The 22,392-nt window shown below is 43.2% G+C and overlaps 1 protein-coding gene across 1 annotated transcript in view; it reads right to left on the bottom strand.

Annotated features, from left to right (window-relative positions):
- LOC126260424 (gametogenetin-like) overlaps positions 1 to 22,392 on the bottom strand; it is a 725,449-nt gene that overhangs the window by 150,904 nt on the left and 552,153 nt on the right. The window contains exon 4 of the mRNA XM_049957753.1: positions 10,109 to 10,318. Within this exon, the coding sequence (XP_049813710.1) occupies positions 10,109 to 10,245 (137 nt within the window). The 5' untranslated portion in view covers positions 10,246 to 10,318. The remainder of the gene's footprint in view (positions 1 to 10,108; positions 10,319 to 22,392) is intronic.

The raw sequence follows: 22,392 nt of genomic DNA, 5'->3' as shown, positions 1-22,392 counted from the left end.
ACGCCTGTCGCGACACCACTGGAGGCGGGCTGCACGATGTTGGGGCGTGAGCGAAAGACTGCCTAACGGTGTGCGGGACCGTAGCCCAGCTTCATGGAGACGGTTGCGAATGGTCCTCGCCGATACCCCAGGAGCAACAGTGTCCCTAATTTGCTGGGAAGTGGCGGTGCGGTCCCCTACGGCATTGCGTAGGATCCTACGGTCTTGGCGTGCATCCGTGCGTCGCTGCGGTCCGGTCCCAGGTCGACGGGCACGTGCACCTTCCGCCGACCACTGGCGACAACATCGATGTACTGTGGAGACCTCACGCCCCACGTGTTGAGCAATTCGGCGGTACGTCCACCCGGCCTCCCGCATGCCCACTATACGCCCTCACTCAAAGTCCGTCAACTGCACATACGGTTCACGTCCACGCTGTCGCGGCATGCTACCAGTGTTAAAGACTGCGATGGAGCTCCGTATGCCACGGCAAACTGGCTGACACTGATGGCGGCGGTGCACAAATGCTGCGCAGCTAGCGCCATTCGACGGCCAACACCGCGGTTCCTGGTGTGTCCGCTGTGCCGTGCGTGTGATCATTGCTTGTACAGCCCTCTCGCAGTGTCCGGAGCAAGTATGGTGGGTCTGACACACCGGTGTCAATGTGTTCTTTTTTCCATTTCCAGGAGTGTATTTATCAATCAGAACTGGTGCTTTTTGTAGACAATACTAGTGCTATAATAAATGCCACCACAGAGAAAGTAACAGAACAAATTATTTTATCCATTTTGGTTGGAGAACACGGCAGCTGCTTTTCGTAAACGACACTGTAGGAAATACTGCAATCATCATTTAGTTTTCTTGAAATAATTTTAATACACAATTACAAGTATTGGGCCTGAGGCCGTCGTCAGATGGAAGCATGCCTTTTTTCAAGTTTTTCATTTGTGTCCTAATATAACAATATTTTTGTCATGCATAGTTTACAAAAGATTTTAGACCAGAAACTAATAATGGTATAATACGATCATCTCAAAAAAACTTGTTATTAGACGCAGTATTTTCTATAGTGTAATTAAAAGAAGAAATTTTAATGGTGTTTTTAAAGAATTATTATGTGCATCTCTGGAAATGGACTCTTCCTAAATTTTGACAAAACACGCTATATTCATCTCTGTATGACAAATAGTATACCGTAAATTGATGTAGCAGATGAACCACAGTCGGCAAACAGTGTAGAATGTTCCAATTTTTCCGGTGTACACGTTTATGAAAACTTGAACTGGAAAAAGCATATTATTGAGCTGCTAAAGAATTAAATTAAGCTACTTTTCTCGTTGTATAATTGCTAGTCTTGGAAAGAAACGAATCAACCACCTAATATATTTGTATATTTTCATTACATAATGTCTTATGGAGAAATTTTATGGGGTAATTCATCACTTAGAAAGAAAATATTGACTGCACAAAAGCAAACAATAAGAATAATATGTGGCGTTCACCAGCATTAATCTCTCTAAGCAGATAGACTGTTTAACTTCACCTTCATATTATATGCATATTCGCTCCGAAATTCTTCTAAATAATACCATAATTTGAGAAGAACAGTGATGTTCATATTTATAACAATAGAAAAAAGGATCTTTATTACCCACTATTAAAGCCGTCAGTGGCTCAGAAAGGAGTTCAGTATGCATCGATTGAAATTTTTCATCATTTGCCCAAGAACATAACATGACTGAAAAGTAGCAAAGCAAGTTTCAAATCTAACCTAAAATCATTTCTACTTCTATTCCAGAGACAGAGTTTTATTAAAAATGTTGATCCTGTCAAAAAAAAATTAAGTATAATCGCATGAGTAGAAATGAAAAGTTCAAAAATGGTTCAAATGGCTCTGAGCAGCATGGGACTTAACATCTATGGTCATCAGTCCCCTAGAACTTAGAACTACTTAAACCTAACTAACCTAAGGACAGCACACAACACCCAGCCATCACGAGGCAGAGAAAATCGCTGACCCCGCCGGGAATCGAACCCGGGAACCCGGGCGTGGGAAGCGAGAACGCTACCGCACGACCACGAGATGCGGGCAGAAATGAAAAGTAATAAGTTCATCAACATTAAAGCTAATCATATATACGTATCCTGTAAACTGACTTGTTCCACATCGTTTCGAAACAAAAATCATTCTAACTAACAATGCTTTACTAGGTATGGTTTCGCCGTCCTCACAAAATTGTACTGACGAACGAAACCAGTGAACCTACGAACTCCGAAATAAGGTGCATCGTTCTTTCTTTTTCCATTAATAAATCGTTGTCCTTGGGGACAGACGTGCTAGGTGACAGAAAAAAATCTTACGACCGACTAGAAATCGATTCACAAACGTTTGGATTGGTAGTCCATCACTTACGCACCAAGTCATATAGGGGTGGGTATGAACTCCCCTGTAAAGATAGCGTACGTTTAAATATTTCTTGTAAACTGAAACTTAAATAAAACAAACTAGCGAAGGTCAACATTTTTAAATAGTTGAAGTGTAGCTATGACTGTGTCAGCATTATCATTTGTTCACGAAAATAGCAAAAGCGAGAGGATAAACAGTCTGCATTTGTTTCATGCGACCGTTCCACTTGGCACATGAACTGCCACTGGGAAATAACATATGAATTTCACTACAACTTCATGAAAATGCATATGGTTTTTTTTTCATTATTTTACCTCTCGAATTTCATATAAATTAAATAATATGACCAGTGATGAAACAATATGAATTAAAAAATAATTGTTAGCAGGATTCGATCCATTGCCTCGCCCACGCCCTTTTTGCCAAGCCCGAACAATAATCACTTGACCATAATGATTTTTTACGATTGGCACATTCGCAAAGCTACATCAGTTACGTGTAAAACTCCTCTTGCGCTTTTCTCGGAATTGCCAGAGTAGTGTACCTTACGACTTGCCTACTAAAGATGTGCGAAGTTTGAAGCAAATCCGTGATGCCACCGTTGTGGCCTCCATGTAAGGTTATACTCAGTCCGTACTCACCTCTTTGTTGACGGAACGTTAAATCTTCAACTTCCTTCTTTGCATCTTTGCTGCATGACCACGAAGAAGGTGAACAAAAAAAAGCTAACCTCTAAGCAGTGTCACGAGGAAACGACATAAATGCTTGTCTATCAGTAGGGAACGTACCCACTGAAGGTTCTTGATCGTTTCCTAAGTGTACTTAACAAGTCTGCTAAAGGGTCTAGCGGCGCTAATGTTTTACAGATGGTTCTTTGTGTTTATCAAGAATATATTAAGTATTGACGTGGTGCTCTACCTTTCATTTTGTCCATTGCATTAACTTGAGTATTCTGAAAGATGCTGAACGAGGAACGAGATAGTACATTAACTCCTCTGAATAAAGATACGGAATGCACTGGCCACTGAATTTTTGGAAGGCGCTTGTTAGCTATTTCCCAGAAGCGATCCGAAGAGTACTGGGTGTTGTGTGATGTCCTTAGGTTAGTTAGGTTTAAGTAGTTCTAAGTTCTAGGGGACTGATGACCATAGATGTTAAGTCCCATAGTGCTCAGAACCATTTGAACCCATTTGATCCGAAGAGGCGGCAGCAACAGTGAAATATGATTACTAAATTTTTATCCAATTTCTCCATGCTACCAATCTAGTTTCTTACCCTTGTGCAACTTCTTCCGGCTTATTGACGCACGAGGTAGTCATTAGGTACGGTAAGAAGGAATAACTGTTTTTCTTTCTAACAACCGAAGCCAAACATTCCTTCCAAATGACTACCAAAGCTGATCTACCAGTTGAAATTGCGGAACAGTGCTAGTTAAGTAACATTCGGCTATCATTAAGTGGACAGCCAGCTTTCTTTCTTCTTTAGTTCGATTGCATCATGTACTTACAATTTCGGCGGCTCCATTTAAAAGACATTATACTGTCCATTGCTTCCAAAGCAAGCCCTGATTATCCCTTGGTCTCATTTGGCTCACTTTTGTCGAAAGGTGGCTACTGTGTCCACTACGCCACAGATTCGATGTTAATGTAAATTTCTAGCTGTTGTATGATATACGTCGTTTGCTTTTACGAACATAAGATATGTATCCTCTACGATCTTACGAAGCTGTAAGTACGGGCTAAATTGAAGAAAGACTGCTACTGTTCATAAGGATGTTTTCTTTCTTGCTGCCCGAATGACACCTGGTTCTACTCTACCACGATAACAGTATGTACACATTTTCAGTAAAACTTTTCCGAGTGTGTGACCACAACATCATACGTAACTAAGTGTAGAAAACTAGCACTCGGGAAGATGTAGGTTGTAGTTGCCGTCTGGGCGGACCAGATTTAGGTTCTCCAGGGGTCTCCAAAACTGCTTAACGAAAATTTCAGGATGGTTTCTTTGTAAAGAACACGACAAATTTTCTTGTAGATCTTTCCTCAATCCGAGATTGTGCTCCGTCTATAACGACCACGTCGTTGATGGAACGTTAAACATTGAACTTCCTTCCTGCTTTCGGAAAAAATAATTATTTATGATTTTTTCAAGTATTCGAATGAAAAACCGTGTTGACGATTACCGAAACGGCAAACCCGTACCATTCTTTTGGTGAAATTTGTTGGCATAAGACTTAGCATTCATAAAGCAGACAAACATACAGAGAAATAATGTAGCAAGAGCTCTTCTACGAATAAAAATATTTTTGTTACTTTTCATTCGTGTTGAATAGCAGACTCGTTCGCTTTTGTTGCTTTCATGTATTTAACAACAGGAGGAAGGATGGCAGGTGAATTCAAAAGAATATTTCAGTAGAAATATATGGTTTTTTCCGCGGGTCACTCTTCAATAGCTCCCCAGGAATACGAAGGTCCACAGATCAGAAAAAAGGCCTTTTCATCGACAGTTAACTAAATTCTATACATGAAGGTGAAAAGTTTTAACTATGAGAGTTCCTGAAATGGCAAACTGTGTTCAGCTATTTTATTTCAGAAAAGATATCAACGATCCCAACAACGTTCCAATACCACAGTTGAGAACATCACGGAAGATAAGATGACGTAAGGGAAAGTATTTTCTCCCACTATGTCTCGAAATGCTGTTGTCTTCTTGATAGGTTATTCCAGAGGCTCTGTGTAGTTCTGCCAATCTGAGTAACCGAAGTGACGGAGTGATTTCTGCACTGCATTCCACTACAGGAGGAGTAGTGTTCAAATCCTCCCTTGCTCACGATTTATTTTAGGTTTTTTGTGGCTCCCTGAATCATTTGATATCAGTGCTTCCTCTGTTGTTTCAACTACCTAACATCCAATTTCTCCTTCTGTCTTTGTTTAACTGGGCCATTGCTTCACCATTAAGACCAAGTATATATATTTTATTTGTGAGAATAATGTGTTAAATTCCTTACTTTAAAATGATTTATTCAGACGTTATCATATAGTATTCTTGGTTCAACGGATTTCTCTGTGCCAGTCAGCAATGTAATAATTAAATAGACCTTGTTCACATATGGATGTGAACTCAGATTAATAAGAAGTCAGGGGGACATATTTTGTGGATGGTGAGAAAAGGGACACTTGACGAAGGCGTACATTGAGGAATTACAGATCTGTTCTTGTGTCATGTGTTGCACTTTGTTTACAGGCAGGGATTTTCGTGTCTGACGGACAAGTTTCCAAATCCCTATACAAAAACGAAGATAGGACTCCTGCATCTCAGAAATAATAGCATAGTAGCACATTTCCACCTTCTGGTGAATGTCTTCCAGATGATAGCAGAAAACTGCAGTGTGGGAAAAAATACCTCTTATGTTCCTGTACAACACAGAAGAAATACAGCCCGAGGTCCAACCAACGGCACCAGCTGCGAGTTGCCGTGAGAGACGCATCGCTTCAGCTGTGTGCACGCCACAGTAATGTACCCGTACCATGAAAACGTTTCGCCAGATGCACCAGACAGTCTTTAACGGAAGTAACTGAATTCGCATCCACACTGCCCCTAAGTTCAGACTGGACAAATTAAGTCATAAATCTGCAGTTTCTTTAAATATGTGATCGTTGTTTATTAATGAGTATTTGACAACTTCATTGATTTGAAATAGTTGCCTCTGGCATCCAGCGTAACAAATAATTGTATTCAATTTTGATTAATGTGTCATTTTATCCTTTTACTAATAAACACTTCCTTTGCTAAAGAAAATAATTAAAGCAAACTGGGTTGTTATTAACAACTTTTCGTTAAGAGTTGTCTGTGAGTGCAACTGTAGACGTTAGTAATAGTATATTTAGTAATTATTTCGCATTGATAACACAAATATTCTTAATCTAACATAAATAGTTTTCAATCATTGTTATTGCCACAACCTGTATTGCCGAAACAAAGAGAGGTGGCGCTGTGGTTAGCACACTGGATTCGCATTCAGGAGGACGACAGTTAAAATCCACATTGGGCCATTCAGACATAAGTTTTCCGTGGTTTCCTTAATCCGCTTCGGGAAAATGCCTCAGTTTTCTTCCGCATCCTTGAGACGTTCCGGGCGTGGATGTCAATGGGGCGTCAAGACTTAACCTTCCTCGTTCCTTTTACGCAGCCGGGAAAATGAACAACATTGTAATTATCAGACTACAGATTTCTCTCTTTCAATAAATGTTTACTTTCTTTGCAAACTGCACCTGAATTGTCTGACTTGCCATTGAAATCCAACTATTCTGGAACAATACCGCCAGGAAGATAATGCTAATTTCCAGCGAACTGCGGTTGCCCCTTAAGCTTTAGCGCGTAGAGACGCGGTTTTACGAGGATAATTTATAAGTTAGTTGCTATCTAGCAACAGCAGCAGCGTGATATCATCCAAATGGAATTCTAAAAAGTTGCGAGTGGGACTGTATCATGACGAACGTAATACCTGTGAAAGAGAACTTTTTCGTTGACAATGTTGATGTTTCGGATAAGATAAACTTCTGTCGCCAGGAGTTAGAAAAAATAGAAACATGAAGTTTTATCTGAACAAGAGCTGATATAGTTCAAGAGATAAAATGAATGGAGTGTCGCATCTTACGCTTTATCCTTGGTCGAAACAGACATTTCATTATCCTTTTCTTTTTGACGATACGAAGTCTCCCCAAAGTAAGCAATTTTCAGAATAGTTAATAGTCCATGTTGTTTGTATATATTGTGGGCCATCACTCGATAACGAAACACATGGTTTCTAAAAGGTAAACGATTTCCTTCCAGCGTTACAGTTTCCACCATTTCGTCATTTTACAGTCTGTTTCTTCGTTCCAAATTATTTGCATAATATGAATATAGCGGCACTACCTTGACCTTACTTTTTATTACAAGTAGACGAATACACATAAGACATTATTTAGTTAAAAAAAGCAATTCTTGCAGTGGCTGAATGTATGTCTAAAGGCACTTCAAGCGATTTATTAAACCGAAATACAGTTTATGAAATTCTTAAAGTAAAATCGATAAAATATAGGAGCGAGAGGTCATCGACAACCTGTACTGAGGCCAAACTGCAGCAAAAAAATACAGGGAGAGACGGCATAGGATTTGGAAGAACAGTTGAACGGTATGGAGAGTGTCTTGAAAAGAGGTTAAAAGACGAACATCAACAAAATTAAAACAAGAGTAATGGAACGTATTCGAAGTGAACAAGATGATACTGGGATATTAGATTAGGACATGACACACTAAATGTAGTAGATTTGTTCTGCTATTTGGACAGCTAAATAACTGATGCTGGCCAAAGGAGAGAGGATATAAAATGCAGACAGGCAATAACACGTAAAAACATTTCCCAAAAAGAGAAATTTGTTAGTATAGAACATGAATTCTAAACTTCAGAAAGTCTTTTCTGAAGGTATTTGTCTGCAGTGTAGCCTTGTATGCAACCGAGACGAGGATGGTAAAAATTTTGGCCGAGAAGAGAAGCTTTTGAAACGTGAAGGTGGATAGATCGAATAACTAATGACGAGGCACTCCATCGAATTGGGAAGGAATTAAATTATAGCACATTTACAGGATCATACTGAATGATGGGATTGGTTCGTAAGAAGTATCCTGAGGTATCAAGGAAGCTTCAGTCTGGTAACGGAGGGAATTGTGGAGGGTAAAAACTGTAGAGGAGACCAACGCAGGAATGTATTAGGCAGTTTCAAATGGATGTACGAGGTTGAAGGTTACAATAGTTATCCAGAGACGAAAAGGTTTGGACAGTATAGAGTTGCATGAAACCAATCTTCGTCAGACTGAAGATAACAATAACTATGCTTCCTTTTTACTACGGTACTTACAATACAGGTTATCTGAAGCACTATAGTGTTGAGAGAAAGATAGTCTTACGCATAGGCGTCCGCAGGGGGGACTGGATTGGGGGGGGGGGGAGAAAGGGATGAAGCACTTGACCCCGTCCCCCTTCTAAAGAATGGAGTGTAGAGATTATATCCATATACAGAATGGACAACCGTCAAGCCTTTGTGCTATAGTAAGTTCTTTTTGTGTCACCTATAAAATTTTGTTCTCATGGCGTGACATGTCTCGGAAATGACCAACTCATTTATTTCTAAAATGACAATTTTATACACTACTGGCCATTACAACTGCTACACGAAGAAGAAATGTAGATGATAAGCTGGTATTCAGTGGACAGATACATTATACTAGAACTGACATGTGATTACATTTTCACGCAATTTGGGTGCATAGATCCTGAGAAATCAGTACCCAAAACAACCACCTCTGGCTGTAATAACGGCCTTGATACGCCTGGGCATTGAGTCAAACAGAGCTTGGATGGAGTGTACAGGTACAGCTGCCAATGCAGCTTCAATACGATACCACAGTTCATCAAGAGTAGTGATTGGCGTATTGTGACGAGCCAGTTGCTCGCCCACCATTGCCCAAACTTTTCAATTGGTGAGAGATTTGGAGAATGTGCTGGCCAGGGCAGCAGTCGAACATTTTCTGTATCCAAAAAGGCCCGTACAGGACCTGCAACATGCGGTCGTGCATTATCCTGCTGAAATGTAGGGTTTCGCAGGGATCGAATGAAGGGTAGAGCGGGGGGTCGTAACACATCTGAAATGTAACGTCCACTGTTCAAAGTGCCGTCAATGCGAACAAGAGGTGACCGAGACTTGTAACCAATGGCACCCAATACCATCACGCCGGGTGATACGCCAGTATGGCGATGGCGAATACACGCTTCCAATATGCGTTCACCGCGATTTCGCCAAACACGGATGCGACCATCATGATGCTGTAAACAGAACCGGGATTCATCCGTAAACATAACGTTTTGCCATTAGTGCACTCAGGTTCGTCGTTGAGTACACCATCGCAGGCGCTCCTGCCTGTGATGCAGCGTCAAGGGTAACCGCAGCCATGGTCTCCGAGCTGATAGTCCATGCTGCTGCAAATGTCGTCGAATTGTTCGTGCAGATGCTTGTTGTCTTGCAAGCGTCCCCATCTGTTGATTCAGGAATCGAGACGTGGCTGCACGATCCGTTACAGCCATGCGCATAAGATGCCTGTCATCTCGACTGCTAGTGAGACGATGCCTTTGGGATCGAGCACGGCGTTCCGTATTACCCTCCTGAACCCACCGATTCCACATTCTGCTAACAGTCATTGGATCTCGACCAACTCGAGCAGCAATGTCGCGATGCAATAAACCGCAGTCGCGGTAGGCTACAATCCGACCTTTATCAAAGTCGGAAACGTGGTGGTACGCATTTCTCCTCCTTACACGAGGTACCACAACAACGTTTCACCAGGCAACGCTGGTCAACTGCTGTTTGTGTATGGGAAATCGGTTGGAAACTTTCCTCACGTCAGCACGTTGTAGGTGTCGCCACCAGCGCCAACCTTGTGTGAATGCTCTGAAAAGCTAATCATTTGCATATCACAGCATCTTCTTCCTGTCGGTTAAATTTTGCGTCACCTTCGTGGTGTAGCAATTTTAATGGCCAGTTGTGTAGTTTTGCAATACCTTCTGCGGACGCCCATGATCGTACGGCAGTGTACAGCTGGCTGGGAGAGCCCTGGCTCCAAGTAACTGGTGAGGTGGGCAGAATAGTTGGGTTGGCGCCACGACGAAGCGGTGGAGTGTCTCACCTGCTGACGGCGTAGATCTCGAGCGGCCCGTCGAGCTTGCCTCCCGCCGCGACGTGTATGGTGGCGAGCGGGTCGTCGGTAACGACCTCTGCCGGCTGCGGACCCTTGGGCCTCGCCCCGGACAGCCACTTGAGCATGCTGACTGGCTCTGGCTCTGTCTGCTGGTCCACGCCTGCACGCCTGTTGCTAGCTCATGCTCTCCTCCGCCTCCTGCACAACACACAATACAGCACTCGTCAGCACAGCTCGCCTCGATATCAGCCATCAGCGTCGCAGTCATCACCGCCGTCTCGACGAACGGCTCTCGAGACTCCGGTCGATGTGCAGCGTTAATGTACCTCGACATTCCGATCCTTTGTATCTACATTGGAAATCCCAATTCATCAACGCTGCTTCTCGCTCGGAAAGCTGAGAACCGTTCATCGGTTTTGCATAAGACTACAGTGACACGTAACTTTTGTAGCGGGTTCCATGAAACGGGGGTCGCTCCACAATCCCATAAACGATATGAGCGCTGAAAACAAGATTCTTCACAACTGACACAATCGTGATGTCGCTGCTTCTTTACCTAAGCAGCTCCTCATTCGGATCCACAAGGCTGAGTAAGACCACCTCCCAGGCCTCCCTGTCCGCAGCTCGTGATCTCGTGGTCGCGTTCGCACGGGATCCCGGGTTCGATTCCCGGCGGGGTCAAGGGTTTTCACCTGCCTCGACATCACTGGGTGTTTGTGTTGTCCTCATCATTTCATCATCATTTCCGAAAGCGGCGCGGTTGGACTGAGAAAAGGTTGGGAAATTGTACGGGCGCTGATAACTGAGCAGTTGAGCGCCCCACAAACCAAACATCATCATCATCATCATCATCATCATCATAATCACCATCATCCAGGCCTCCCTACTTTAGAGGATGCAGCCGGAATTCAAACCGGGTCCTTCCACACCGAAGATAGCACCGCTGTCGATAATGTACACACATACTCAGCAAACCAAGTGAAGTGCGTTTCAGACCGTACTTCCCATTGTACCATTGACGAAGGTCAATGCAGATACTATCTGCACCAATTTCTTCTTCTATTCACGTATAGAAACCGGGAAGAATTAGTGCTTAAACGCCTCTGTCCCCCCGATTCCTGTGGGGACAATACTTAGGTGGTTGCAGAATATCCCTAAGATCATCTCTTACAGTTAGTTCTTAAAACTTTCTCAATGAGTCTTCACCGGATAGTATGCGCCTTGTAATGGTTCTCTATTTACGTGACCATTACGGCACTCCAACTGCAGTTCTCGATACTAGTAACATCGTACTACTTTTCTGCGAAGTAACAGACATATTTTTGTGACAATATTCACATTTGGTTTTATTAATGTATAGGTACTCCGATGTATCGATATATTACAGTGATATGGTTCTTGTGTGTGTGTTCATTTCTGTGAGACTGTCATAATCTTTGACTTACTTGTAACCGTTATGGCGCGAATGCGCACACAGCAGTCTTTGTTTCACTTTGCAGAAGGTAAATTGTTATTTCGCTTTGTAAAAGAACACTCAAGTCTTGTGTTTGATTAAAGTCGAAATTAAATATATGATGATTGATACAAAACTGTTTTCTTGATGATGTGACAATTAAGAAGAAGTATAAGTGAATTTACAAGAAGTTTAATAAAAATGTGGATCGTGAACTCCTAGTCAAAAATTATTTCTACCATACCATTGTTCTGATCTGGGATTGTTTGATCATTAAGAATTTCCTGAAAAACGCATTTGTTAGGTCTTCAAATACTGCTAAAATACAGATCTGGACCTTCTAGCAGTCAAAGTGGAATCACCCTAGAATCAACAAGATGAGCCACAACAACTTCGACGAAATGTACGTGGGAATCCATTCAAGATAAGTGCAAAAATTAATGACTTTTTTACAGTGACTTCATGATTTCCATTCTGACGATACTATCCACAGTCAAAAACTTTGTTGTTGCCCGATAAAGCGAACATATGCTACGTGAGCAACATTATTAATTTGATTTCTAACCTACTTTGCAAGTGTTGGTATTGTTAGAGCCTGTCTTGAGGCGTTTGCCACTTCCTTCAGCATTTCTGTGACACTCTACCAAGGGTCAGCCGGCCCCTGTGGTCGAGCGGTTATAGGCGCTTCAGTCCGGAAGCGCGCGGCTGCTACGGTCGCAGGTTCGAATCCTGCCTCGGACATGGATGTGTGTGATGTCCTTAGGTTAGTTACGTTTAAGTAGTTCTAAGTTCTAGGGGACTGATGACCTCAGATGTAAAGTCCCGCCGGCCGCGGTGGTCTCGAGGTTCTAGGCGCGCAGTCCGGAACCGTGCGACTGCTACGGTCGCAGGTTCGAATCCTGCCTCGGGCTTGGATGTGTGTGATGTCCTTAGGTTATTTAGGTTTAAGTAGTTCTAAGTTCTAGGGGACTGATGACCACAGCAGTTGAGTCCCATAGTGCTCAGAGCCATTTTTTTTGTAAAGTCCCATAGTGCTCAGAGCCATTTGAACCATTTGAACCAAGGGTCAAACAAAACTGTGAACATCCGTGCAGCCTTTCCTTTTATACGTTCAATATCCTCTGTTAGTCCTATTTGGCACAAATCCCATACACGTCTGTAATATTCTTGGCTGCGTAGCATGAGTGTTGAGTGTTTTGTAAGCAATTCCCTTTGGACGTGACTGCATTTCCATGGTATTCTATCAATGAACCGAAATCATTCATTTACTTTACGTACTACTGACATTATGCGACTGTTCCATTTCATATTCCTACAGTTTGTTACATCAAGGTATTTGTATGAATTGACGGATTCTGACTGTAGCAAAATTTTAAATTCGTGAACATCTAAGTCACGTTGCCAATCTTGGCACCACTTTGAAAAGTTATCAAGACCCGACAGAAAATGTACGCATTTTTTTTTTTCAAACAGTGCTTCATTACCGATAACTGCATCATCTGCAAAAAGACTGAGGTTTACTATTAATGTTGTCTGCCAGATTATTAATATACAATACGAACAGTAATAACAATACGAACGAACAGAACACACTTCCCTGGGACATAAAACTAAAACTAAACTCCTTTTTTTTTTTCAAACAGTGCTTCATTACCGATAACTGCATCATCTGCAAAAAGACTGAGGTTTACTATTAATGTTGTCTGCCAGATTATTAATATACAATACGAACAGTAATAACAATACGAACGAACAGAACACACTTCCCTGGGACATAAAACTAAAACTAAACTCCTCCCAAACAGGCCATGAAGGCCTAACGGTACCGACCAGCCGCCGCATCATCCTCAGCCCACAGGCGTCACTTGATGCGGATATGGAGGGGAATGTGGTCAACACACCACTCTCCTGGCCGTATGATAGTTTCCGAGACCGGAGCCGCTACTTCTCAATCAAGTAGCTCCTGAGTTTGCCTCACAAGGGCTGAGTGCACCACGCTTGCCAACAGCGCTCGGCAGACCGGATGGTCAGCCATCCCGACAGTGCTGAACTTCGATGATCTAACGGGAACCGGTGTTACCACTGCAGCAAGGCTGTTGGCTCCCTGGGACATACCCCAAATTATTTCTACAACTGTCGATGACTCTCCAAGATAACATGGTGCGTCCTTCCTACCAGGAACTCATCAATCCGGTCACAGATTTTGCTTGATAGTCCATACGATCATACTTCCGATAACAAGCGTAGTTGTAGTACTGATCAAGTGATTTTCGCAAGTCAAGAAATACTGCTCTACCCGACTACCTTGATCCATGGCTACCAAGATGTCACGTAAAATCAGTAAGCAGTTCGAAACCATCTACTCAGTTCAATCAGAGACCATACTACTACCGAAACAGAGGATAACAGAAAGAAGGCAAAAACACTAAATTCGTTAAATGTTTTTTTTATTCCAGTCTTTGATCACAATATCAATTCTTTTGACGATGAGCGGTTTCAGCTAGTAATGACCATCCTAAGATCTACAATATAAAAATATATACACCTCGTGAGCAGTGCGTCTTTCAACACAATACAGCATTACGTATCACAATATACTATCATACAACCTGGGAAATGTACAGAAAGAATACGGTAAAACGTACCTTTTCTACACCTTGTCCTAAAGTGATAAGGCCGTAATGGCATCGTCAAAACATATAAATATACTCAGCACAGCATCATCACATAGATCTAAAAAAAAAAAGGTGTAGAATAGGCCACATCGTCCACGCAGTCATTTCTGCAACTGGCTACTGAAGTACAGTAGCTACCAGAAATATGTTTGCCTACATCCTACATAGATGTCGCTACTGTGGGCTTAGATGTAGTCATCATTTACGTAAGAAACACAATCTGATAAAAACACATTAGGTCAAATTCATGAAGCAGAGTTTTAAATATTGGTAACTATTATAGAAACCAATTGTGATACAGTAATAGACGAATACAGTTATCCATATCAAATTATTAAACACACACTACTCACGAGGTGTGTATATTTTTATATTGTAGATTTGAGGATGGTCATTATTAACTGAAACCGGTCATCGTCAAAAGAATTGATATTGTGATCAAAGACTGGAATAAAGAACATTTGACAGTATTGGATCACTGTTCATATACGTGACTGGTAAAACTGAATTCGTTCTTCCAGTAAAACGTTACACAGCAGAATATCGTAACACAGTCCATCCTTTCAACCATCGTATGAACGTCTAAATGGCAGATTTTGGGATCACCGATTGTGGAATAGAAAAGCGACTTCAATCACTTAGTAGTCGAAAGGCACCACGACCTGATGAGATATCTGTAAGATACTACAAAGATTATACGAAAGAACTTGCTCCCCTTCTAGCAACACTTTATCGTAGATCGCTGGCGCAACGAAGTGTGTCTAGCGACTGGAAAAAAGCGCAGTTCATTCCCGGTTTGAAGAAGGGCCATACGACAGCTGCTTATAATTATAGATCTATATAGCTGATGTCAATGTGTTGTAGAACCATGGACATATATTATGATCAAAGATTTGTGACGTTTTTGGAGAACTAAAACACCCTCTATAAAAATCAACATGGATTCCGCAAACGTCGATCTTGCAAAATTCAGCTCACTCTCTTCCTCCATGAGATCCAGGGCGTTGCAGAAAATGGCGCTTAGGCTGACACCGTGTTGCTTTACTTCAGGAAGGTATTTGACAGCGTCCCGTACCGCTGTTTAGAAAAAAACAGCTTATCGAATATCGGAGATTTGCGACTAGAATCAAAATTCCATGCAGATAGAACTCACCGCGTTACCATTAACAGAAAAAAATCGACAGATCTAAAGGTAATTTCCGGAGTATCCGAAGGAGTGTAATAAGACCTTTACCGTTTACAGTGTACATAAACGATCTAGTAGAGCGCGTTGGATACCTGCTCACAGATGATGCGGTAATCGATAAGAAGTAGAAACGCCAGAAGACAACAACGATTTGCAGTATGACCTGCACAAGATTACTGAATGGTGCAGGCTCTAGCATATGACCCTGAACGTAAAAGTAATGTAACACACTCCGCATACGCAGGAAAAGAATGTAACTACTGTACAACTACACTATTGATGAGAAACTGCTAGAGACAGTATCTACGGCAAAATACATAAGAGTAACTATCCAGAGCGACCTTAAGTGGAGAGAACATATAAAATAAATTTTAGGAAAAGCAGATGCCAGACTGAGATTCATAGGAAGAATCTTAAGGAAATGTAACTCATCCACGAAGGAAGTGGCTTACAAGGCGCTTGTTCGACCGTTCTTGAGTACTGTTCATCAATATGGGATACTTACCAGGTAGGAGTGATTAAAGAGATTAGAAGAGACAGAGACCTATCTTCACATCTGTCGATAGCCATTTTTCCCCCGCTAAATATTCAAATGCGGTTAAAGCGTAAAATCACGAATATTGATGCAAAGTGCCCTCTGCCACGCAATAGACGGTAGCTTGTGGTATGTGTTGTATACTGTATTTGTAGATGTACCATGATCCTAACCTCTGGCATCCCAGATCTGGAGCCCCATCGTCACACTAAATGAATAACATTCGGTAACTTGGAATGTGGCAGCTACGGAAGCATCGCTCATCTCCTGCCACAGTCAAGCAGCCGGCACTACCACTGCAGCAGAGACCCACTCTCTCCTCAGACTCATCTCCTCGCGGCACGAAAACAGGGGCGGCAACCTTGGGGCCGCCGAGTCGTTTCCACACGACGCATTCGGCCTTTCGGGAAAGCGGACTTCCATCTCAGTTCCTGGCGTAATCTGGCCACCCATCAAGGCCTGCGCTCCGTACGTCACATTCAGTAAACGCACGGGTTGCACGAAGAGAAAGTCATTTATCGCTGCCATCACAGTGGGCGAACCACGAGATCTCCACCGACGCCTTTCGAGGAAAAGCGATAGCTCGGCACGGGACATTGGTCTTCCGTCTTTAAAGTACCTTCGTTTCTGATCGAACTACCAGGCGATTTGGCTGATGGATGGATCTGTAAAGTTCTTCATTGGATCGAAGAGATAATTAAAGATCTAGAGACAATCTAATGGAAGGCGAATTCATGGACAACGTGATGGAGCAGCATCAGTGTGTTTCACTTAGAACAGTAATGCATGAAAAAGTCTATAAGACGCATTTATTGTTCGTTTAGATTGTCTTTATAAGAGCGGGAATAACAATTTTTTTTCGTTATGCGGGGCCACAGTCATAATATATTTCTTTAAAGTCAGTACCGCCATTAGCCTGTTGTTTATTTACAGTGTTACATTTACATTTACACAATCATGATTTCGGCTTCAAAGTGCCATTGTTAAGTGTTCTAAGAATTATAAATTGCCGAAGTTGACATACTGTCGTATTAAAATACACGACAGCACGCCATCTTAGGCAAATTATAACACTTAAAACATTTGATAATGGCACTTTGAAGCCGAAATCATGATTGTGCAAGTGTAAATGCAACACTGTAAATAAACAACCGTCTAATGGCGGTACTGGCTTTAAAGGGTGAATAACGCTGCTACCAAAACTGTTGATCACTAACCCACTGATATGAAATGCCTGTCAGATAACAAAGCTAAATTTGAAAGAAACTAAAAGTTCCTTACAAGAATTGTTGTTTAGAAACTTATATCTTATTCAGTGCAAAAGCAGTATAGGGTACTTAATTGTGTTATTGAACTAAAAGGTGATTTCTATTATGTAGACTCATCAGCAAATGAAAACAATCTATTCAGTCTGTTGTTGGAAAACAATTGATTGATGCGGTTGTCGTTGAATTTTTAATACATTCCCTTAAGCGAAAACAATATAGGTGAATTATCTAATGAAACAAATCAATTCAATTGGTTGTAGTTTCGCTTATCTGTTGGATTATTACTCATTCATTTCTTTCTAGTGAAATCACTTTTTGGGAACAACCTAGTGAAAAGAATCGATACAGGCCCTTGACTCGATTATTCATTCTTTCTTCGCAAGTGAAACCAGTCTGCAATATTTACGTCAGTTGTGAGGATCAGTCTGAATGTGGCTTTCAGGTGGATTCCACACATTCGTCCAGGCAATTGCTAGGCTGGTTAACTATTCAAAGAATATTAAGAACGATAACAAAAAACTTTTCGAGAAAAAATATTTCTAACAACTGGTAGTATATGCTTAAAAAGCAAGTGCTTAAGTCACCGAACCATTCAAAAAGTTTGTATCCTATATCAGCTCAACATTTACATAAAAACAATTATCGATCATTGATGCTATCCGTCAGGAACATAGCGGGAGAACTTCTATGAATTTAAATTAATTTACGTTGTATCATCAATTATTTTTTAAATCAACTAAAAGTTGATAGGTATTGCCAGAAGTACGAAAAACTCCTATTTAAGTAAATAAATACATTAATTTTGAAAATCCTTCATTTTCAGAAATAATTTTTTATGTAGCTCTCCTTGAAATATGATACGTTATTTGCTCCTAAAACAAGTTGACACCCCTAGTCGTAGCTCGTGTATAGTTTTAAGGCTGAACAAGTATAGAGCATTCTCCTGGAGTCTCAGCGGAAACATTCGTATAACTGACGTAACAGTCAGATGCTCGTGTCAGCCAGTTGTCTCACATTAAGTGAAACCACTCAGACCCGGAGAATGAGTGAACAACATTCATATGGCTAACGTGGTCGCAGAGACTTGTTTCACTCGAATGAAAAAACCGATTGAACGAAAAAATTACAATCGACTGCCCAATTTGTTATTAAAACCAGTCAGTTGCCCCATCACTGAAATATGCAGTTGGTGACTATCAATGACCTACCGCTGGAGGAAGACCTGCTCTTAACTTCTCCATGTATGGCGGTCTTCTCCTACACGCAGAAATGCTGCTCTTCCATGTTACCTAATGTCGCCTTCACACCTTCCACTAGGTAGTCGCCTAGGTCTGTTCTTATGCCTTAAAATTGACCCGAGAATTCTCTTGGTCAATATACACTCCTGGAAATTGAAATAAGAATACCGTGAATTCATTGTCCCAGGAAGGGGAAACTTTATTGACACATTCCTGGGGTCAGATACATCACATGATCACACTGACAGAACCACAGGCACATAGACACAGGCAACAGAGCATGCACAATGTCGGCACTAGTACAGTGTATATCCACCTTTCGCAGCAATGCAGGCTGCTATTCTCCCATGGAGACGATCGTAGAGATGCTGGATGTAGCCCTGTGGAACGGCTTGCCATGCCATTTCCACCTGGCGCCTCAGTTGGACCAGCGTTCGTGCTGGACGTGCAGACCGCGTGAGACGACGCTTCATCCAGTCCCAAACATGCTCAATGGGGGACAGATCCGGAGATCTTGCTGGCCAGGGTAGTTGACTTACACCTTCTAGAGCACGTTGGATGGCACGGGATACATGTGGACGTGCATTGTCCTGTTGGAACAGCAAGTTCCCTTGCCGGTCTAGGAATGGTAGAACGATGGGTTCGATGACGGTTTGGATGTACCGTGCACTATTCAGTGTCCCCTCGACGATCGCCAGTGGTGTACGGCCAGTGTAGGAGATCGCTCCCCACACCATGATGCCGGGTATTGACCCTGTGTGCCTCGGTCGTATGCAGTCCTGATTGTGGCGCTCACCTGCACGGCGCCAAACACGCATACGACCATCATTGGCACCAAGGCAGAAGCGACTCTGATCGCTGAAGACGACCATTCGTCCCTCCATTCACGCCTGTCGCGACACCACTGGAGGCGGGCTGCACGATGTTGGGGCGTGAGCGGAAGACGGCCTAACGGTGTGCGGGACCGTAGCACAGCTTCATGGAGACGGTTGCGAATGGTCCTCGCCGATACCCCAGGAGCAACAGTGTCCCTAATTTGCTGGGAAGTGGCGGTGCGGTCCCCTACGGCACTGCGTAGGATCCTACGGTCTTGGCGTGCATCCGTGCGTCGCTGCGGTCCGGTCCCAGGTCGACGGGCACGTGCACCTTCCGCCGACCACTGGCGACAACATCGATGTACTGTGGAGACCTCACGCCCCACGTGTTGAGCAATTCGGCGGTACGTCCACCCGGCCTCCCGCATGCCCACTATACGCCCTCGCTCAAAGTCCGTCAACTGCACATACGGTTCACGTCCACGCTGTCGCGGCATGCTACCAGTGTTAAAGACTGCGATGGAGCTCCGTATGCCACGGCAAACTGGCTGACACTGACGGCGGCGGTGCACAAATGCTGCGCAGCTAGCGCCATTCGACGGCCAACACCGCGGTTCCTGGTGTGTCCGCTGTGCCGTGCGTGTGATCATTGCTTGTACAGCCCTCTCGCAGTGTCCGGAGCAAGTATGATGGGTCTGACGCACCGGTGTCAATGTGTTCTTTTTTCCATTTCCAGGAGTGTAGAATCCATTCGCTTGATTGTAAGTCTTGCCTGTTTCAATCTGATTTCCGTTACAGTCTCACAGTTATGTCACCTACTCCAGTCTATTGGCTGTTCCGTCTCTTCATATTCCTGCCTCTCCTAATTCCAAAGACACATATTCCCATTTGTCGTTGAGTACCTTCACTTTTTAAATGGTTTTTGCACTAAAAATTCGCCCCTTATTAGTGGCATACAATACTGATAACACTATCAACAACATTGTTATAACTGATAAAACTGTCAACAACATTGTTCTTGGCATACATAAACTCTTACCTTTAAGCTCTTTGGTAATTATCTTATTTTTTCTGTCACTTGCAACAAACGTCCCACATTGTCTTCAAAGACAGTCTAAAACCTCGTGGCTTCTAGTTCTACCACTACATGGCTACGATCTACAGGTGCACGAGGAGGAATATTCAATACTGAAGGATATAGCAGGAAAGGTGTTTGAAAACAAAGGACCTAGTAAACATGGGCTGTAACATACATACCTTAAGAGTTATGTGCTCTTCTTCATCTTCGATACTGTGAAACTAATCTCTTGTGTTGCAAGCTCTTTGTCTTCCATAATTTGAGAGAAGGTAGCAAGGAGCAAAACAAGAAAAAGTTGTCTAGTAAATATGGGCTGTAAAATGCATACCTCAACAGTTACGAGCACTTGTTGAGTGGAAGACAGATGTTTCACAATAGGCGAGATGAATAAGAATATATACTTTACAGGCCATTATTACTTAACATATTCCCCTTGTTTTGACCGATCCTACCTCCTCCCAAAATATGGAAAGCAAAGAACTTGCAGTAAAACAGACTTGTTTCACAGTATCGAAGATGAAGATGTCCTCATAACTCGTAACGAACGCATTTTAGAGCCCATGTCTATAAGACTTTATTGCCGGTCCCTGGCACGAATCCCCCCGGCGGATTAGCTAGCGTCGAGGTCCGGTGTGCCGGCCAGCCTGTGGATGATTTTTAAGGCAGTTTTCCATCTGCCTCGGTGAATGCGGGCTTGTTTCCCTTATTCCTCCTGTTACATTGTGTCGGCGATTGGTGCACAAACACTGTCTCCACATACGCGTTCATCATAATTACTCTACCACGCAAACATTTGGGGTTACACTGGTCTGGTATGAGACGTTCCCGGGGGGGTCCACTGGGTACGGTGTGGGGTGGCGGTGGGGTGGGTGGACTGCTCTGGCCTGTGGTGGGATTGTGAACCACTGAGGGCTACGGCGGGACGAAGCCTCTCCGCCGTTTCTAGGTCCCCAGTTCAATACACAATCTTTGCTGAATTCTAAGGAATAAGAGAGTACCTAAACGTAGGTGGGTGCATAACAATGGATTTTCATTCTGCAGTGGAGTGTGCGTTCACAAGAACTTAAGAAGCTTACCTGGGCCTTGTAACAAGGACACTTACACCGCTGGAAGATGTCGTCGGTGAAGACTTTAAGCTAGATGGAATGCAGTTGGTCCGCAATAAATTTCACCTACTCCATAGCTGTTACGGTGCCTTCCACTACTACCACAGGTCCCATCAGCCTCTGTTCGTGGCACGGTGCATGTTGCGAGCAGCCGTTCGCTTGGGTGACGACGAATCGGGACACTGCCACCGACCTAGTGTAACAAGAAACTTGGCACGTTCTCACTGATCGACGGTCAAGTCTCTATGATTCCGTGCACACTAGAATCGTAACTGACGATGTCGTTTGCTCAATATGGGAATGCATAGGGGTCGTCTGCTGCGGACCCCCTCCCTCCACCCCCTCTCCTACACCCCCTCCCCCCACCCACCCACCAATGTACAACAGTGTGCACTGAACGGTGTGCTCCCGAACACTTTTGCCTGCAGCAGCATTGCGCTCTGTCGTCAGATCTGCCACAGACAGCCGCCTATCCTATTTTACAGAGCAGGCAAGCCTCTGACTTCCACGTTCTGTGATGAGGCGTCACCGTCCAACATCTTTTCGCCCACTAGTGGCTTCAGCGTCCTTCCAACAATTTCCATAGATGTTCACGACACTGGAACGCAAACAGTAGTCCAGTTTAGTCGTTTCCGGTAAGTTCGATGCCAGGCACCGGTTCATAATAATCTGCCCTTTGTCAAAATCGCGTGTGTCAGAGGGTTTCCACACTTATAACCCATATCCTCATTGCAATGATAACAAATTTGTTTCTCATGCACTTATATGCTTTCCCTATCGCGTCACGTCCCTGCAGCGCTCCCAGATTGCATTCAGTCTGGCTGCTGGCAACGGTCGTATTATCGTGGCTTGTCAGTGTACTCCACTAATGAGATTTTCTTCGGCTGCTGCTCAGCTGAGCAACTTCCCTCTTTCCTT

Source organism: Schistocerca nitens, chromosome 5 (assembly GCF_023898315.1).
Source record: "Schistocerca nitens isolate TAMUIC-IGC-003100 chromosome 5, iqSchNite1.1, whole genome shotgun sequence".
In the NCBI taxonomy this organism is placed as follows: Eukaryota; Metazoa; Arthropoda; class Insecta; order Orthoptera; family Acrididae; genus Schistocerca; species Schistocerca nitens.
This window is presented reverse-complemented; position numbering and strand designations above follow the sequence as displayed.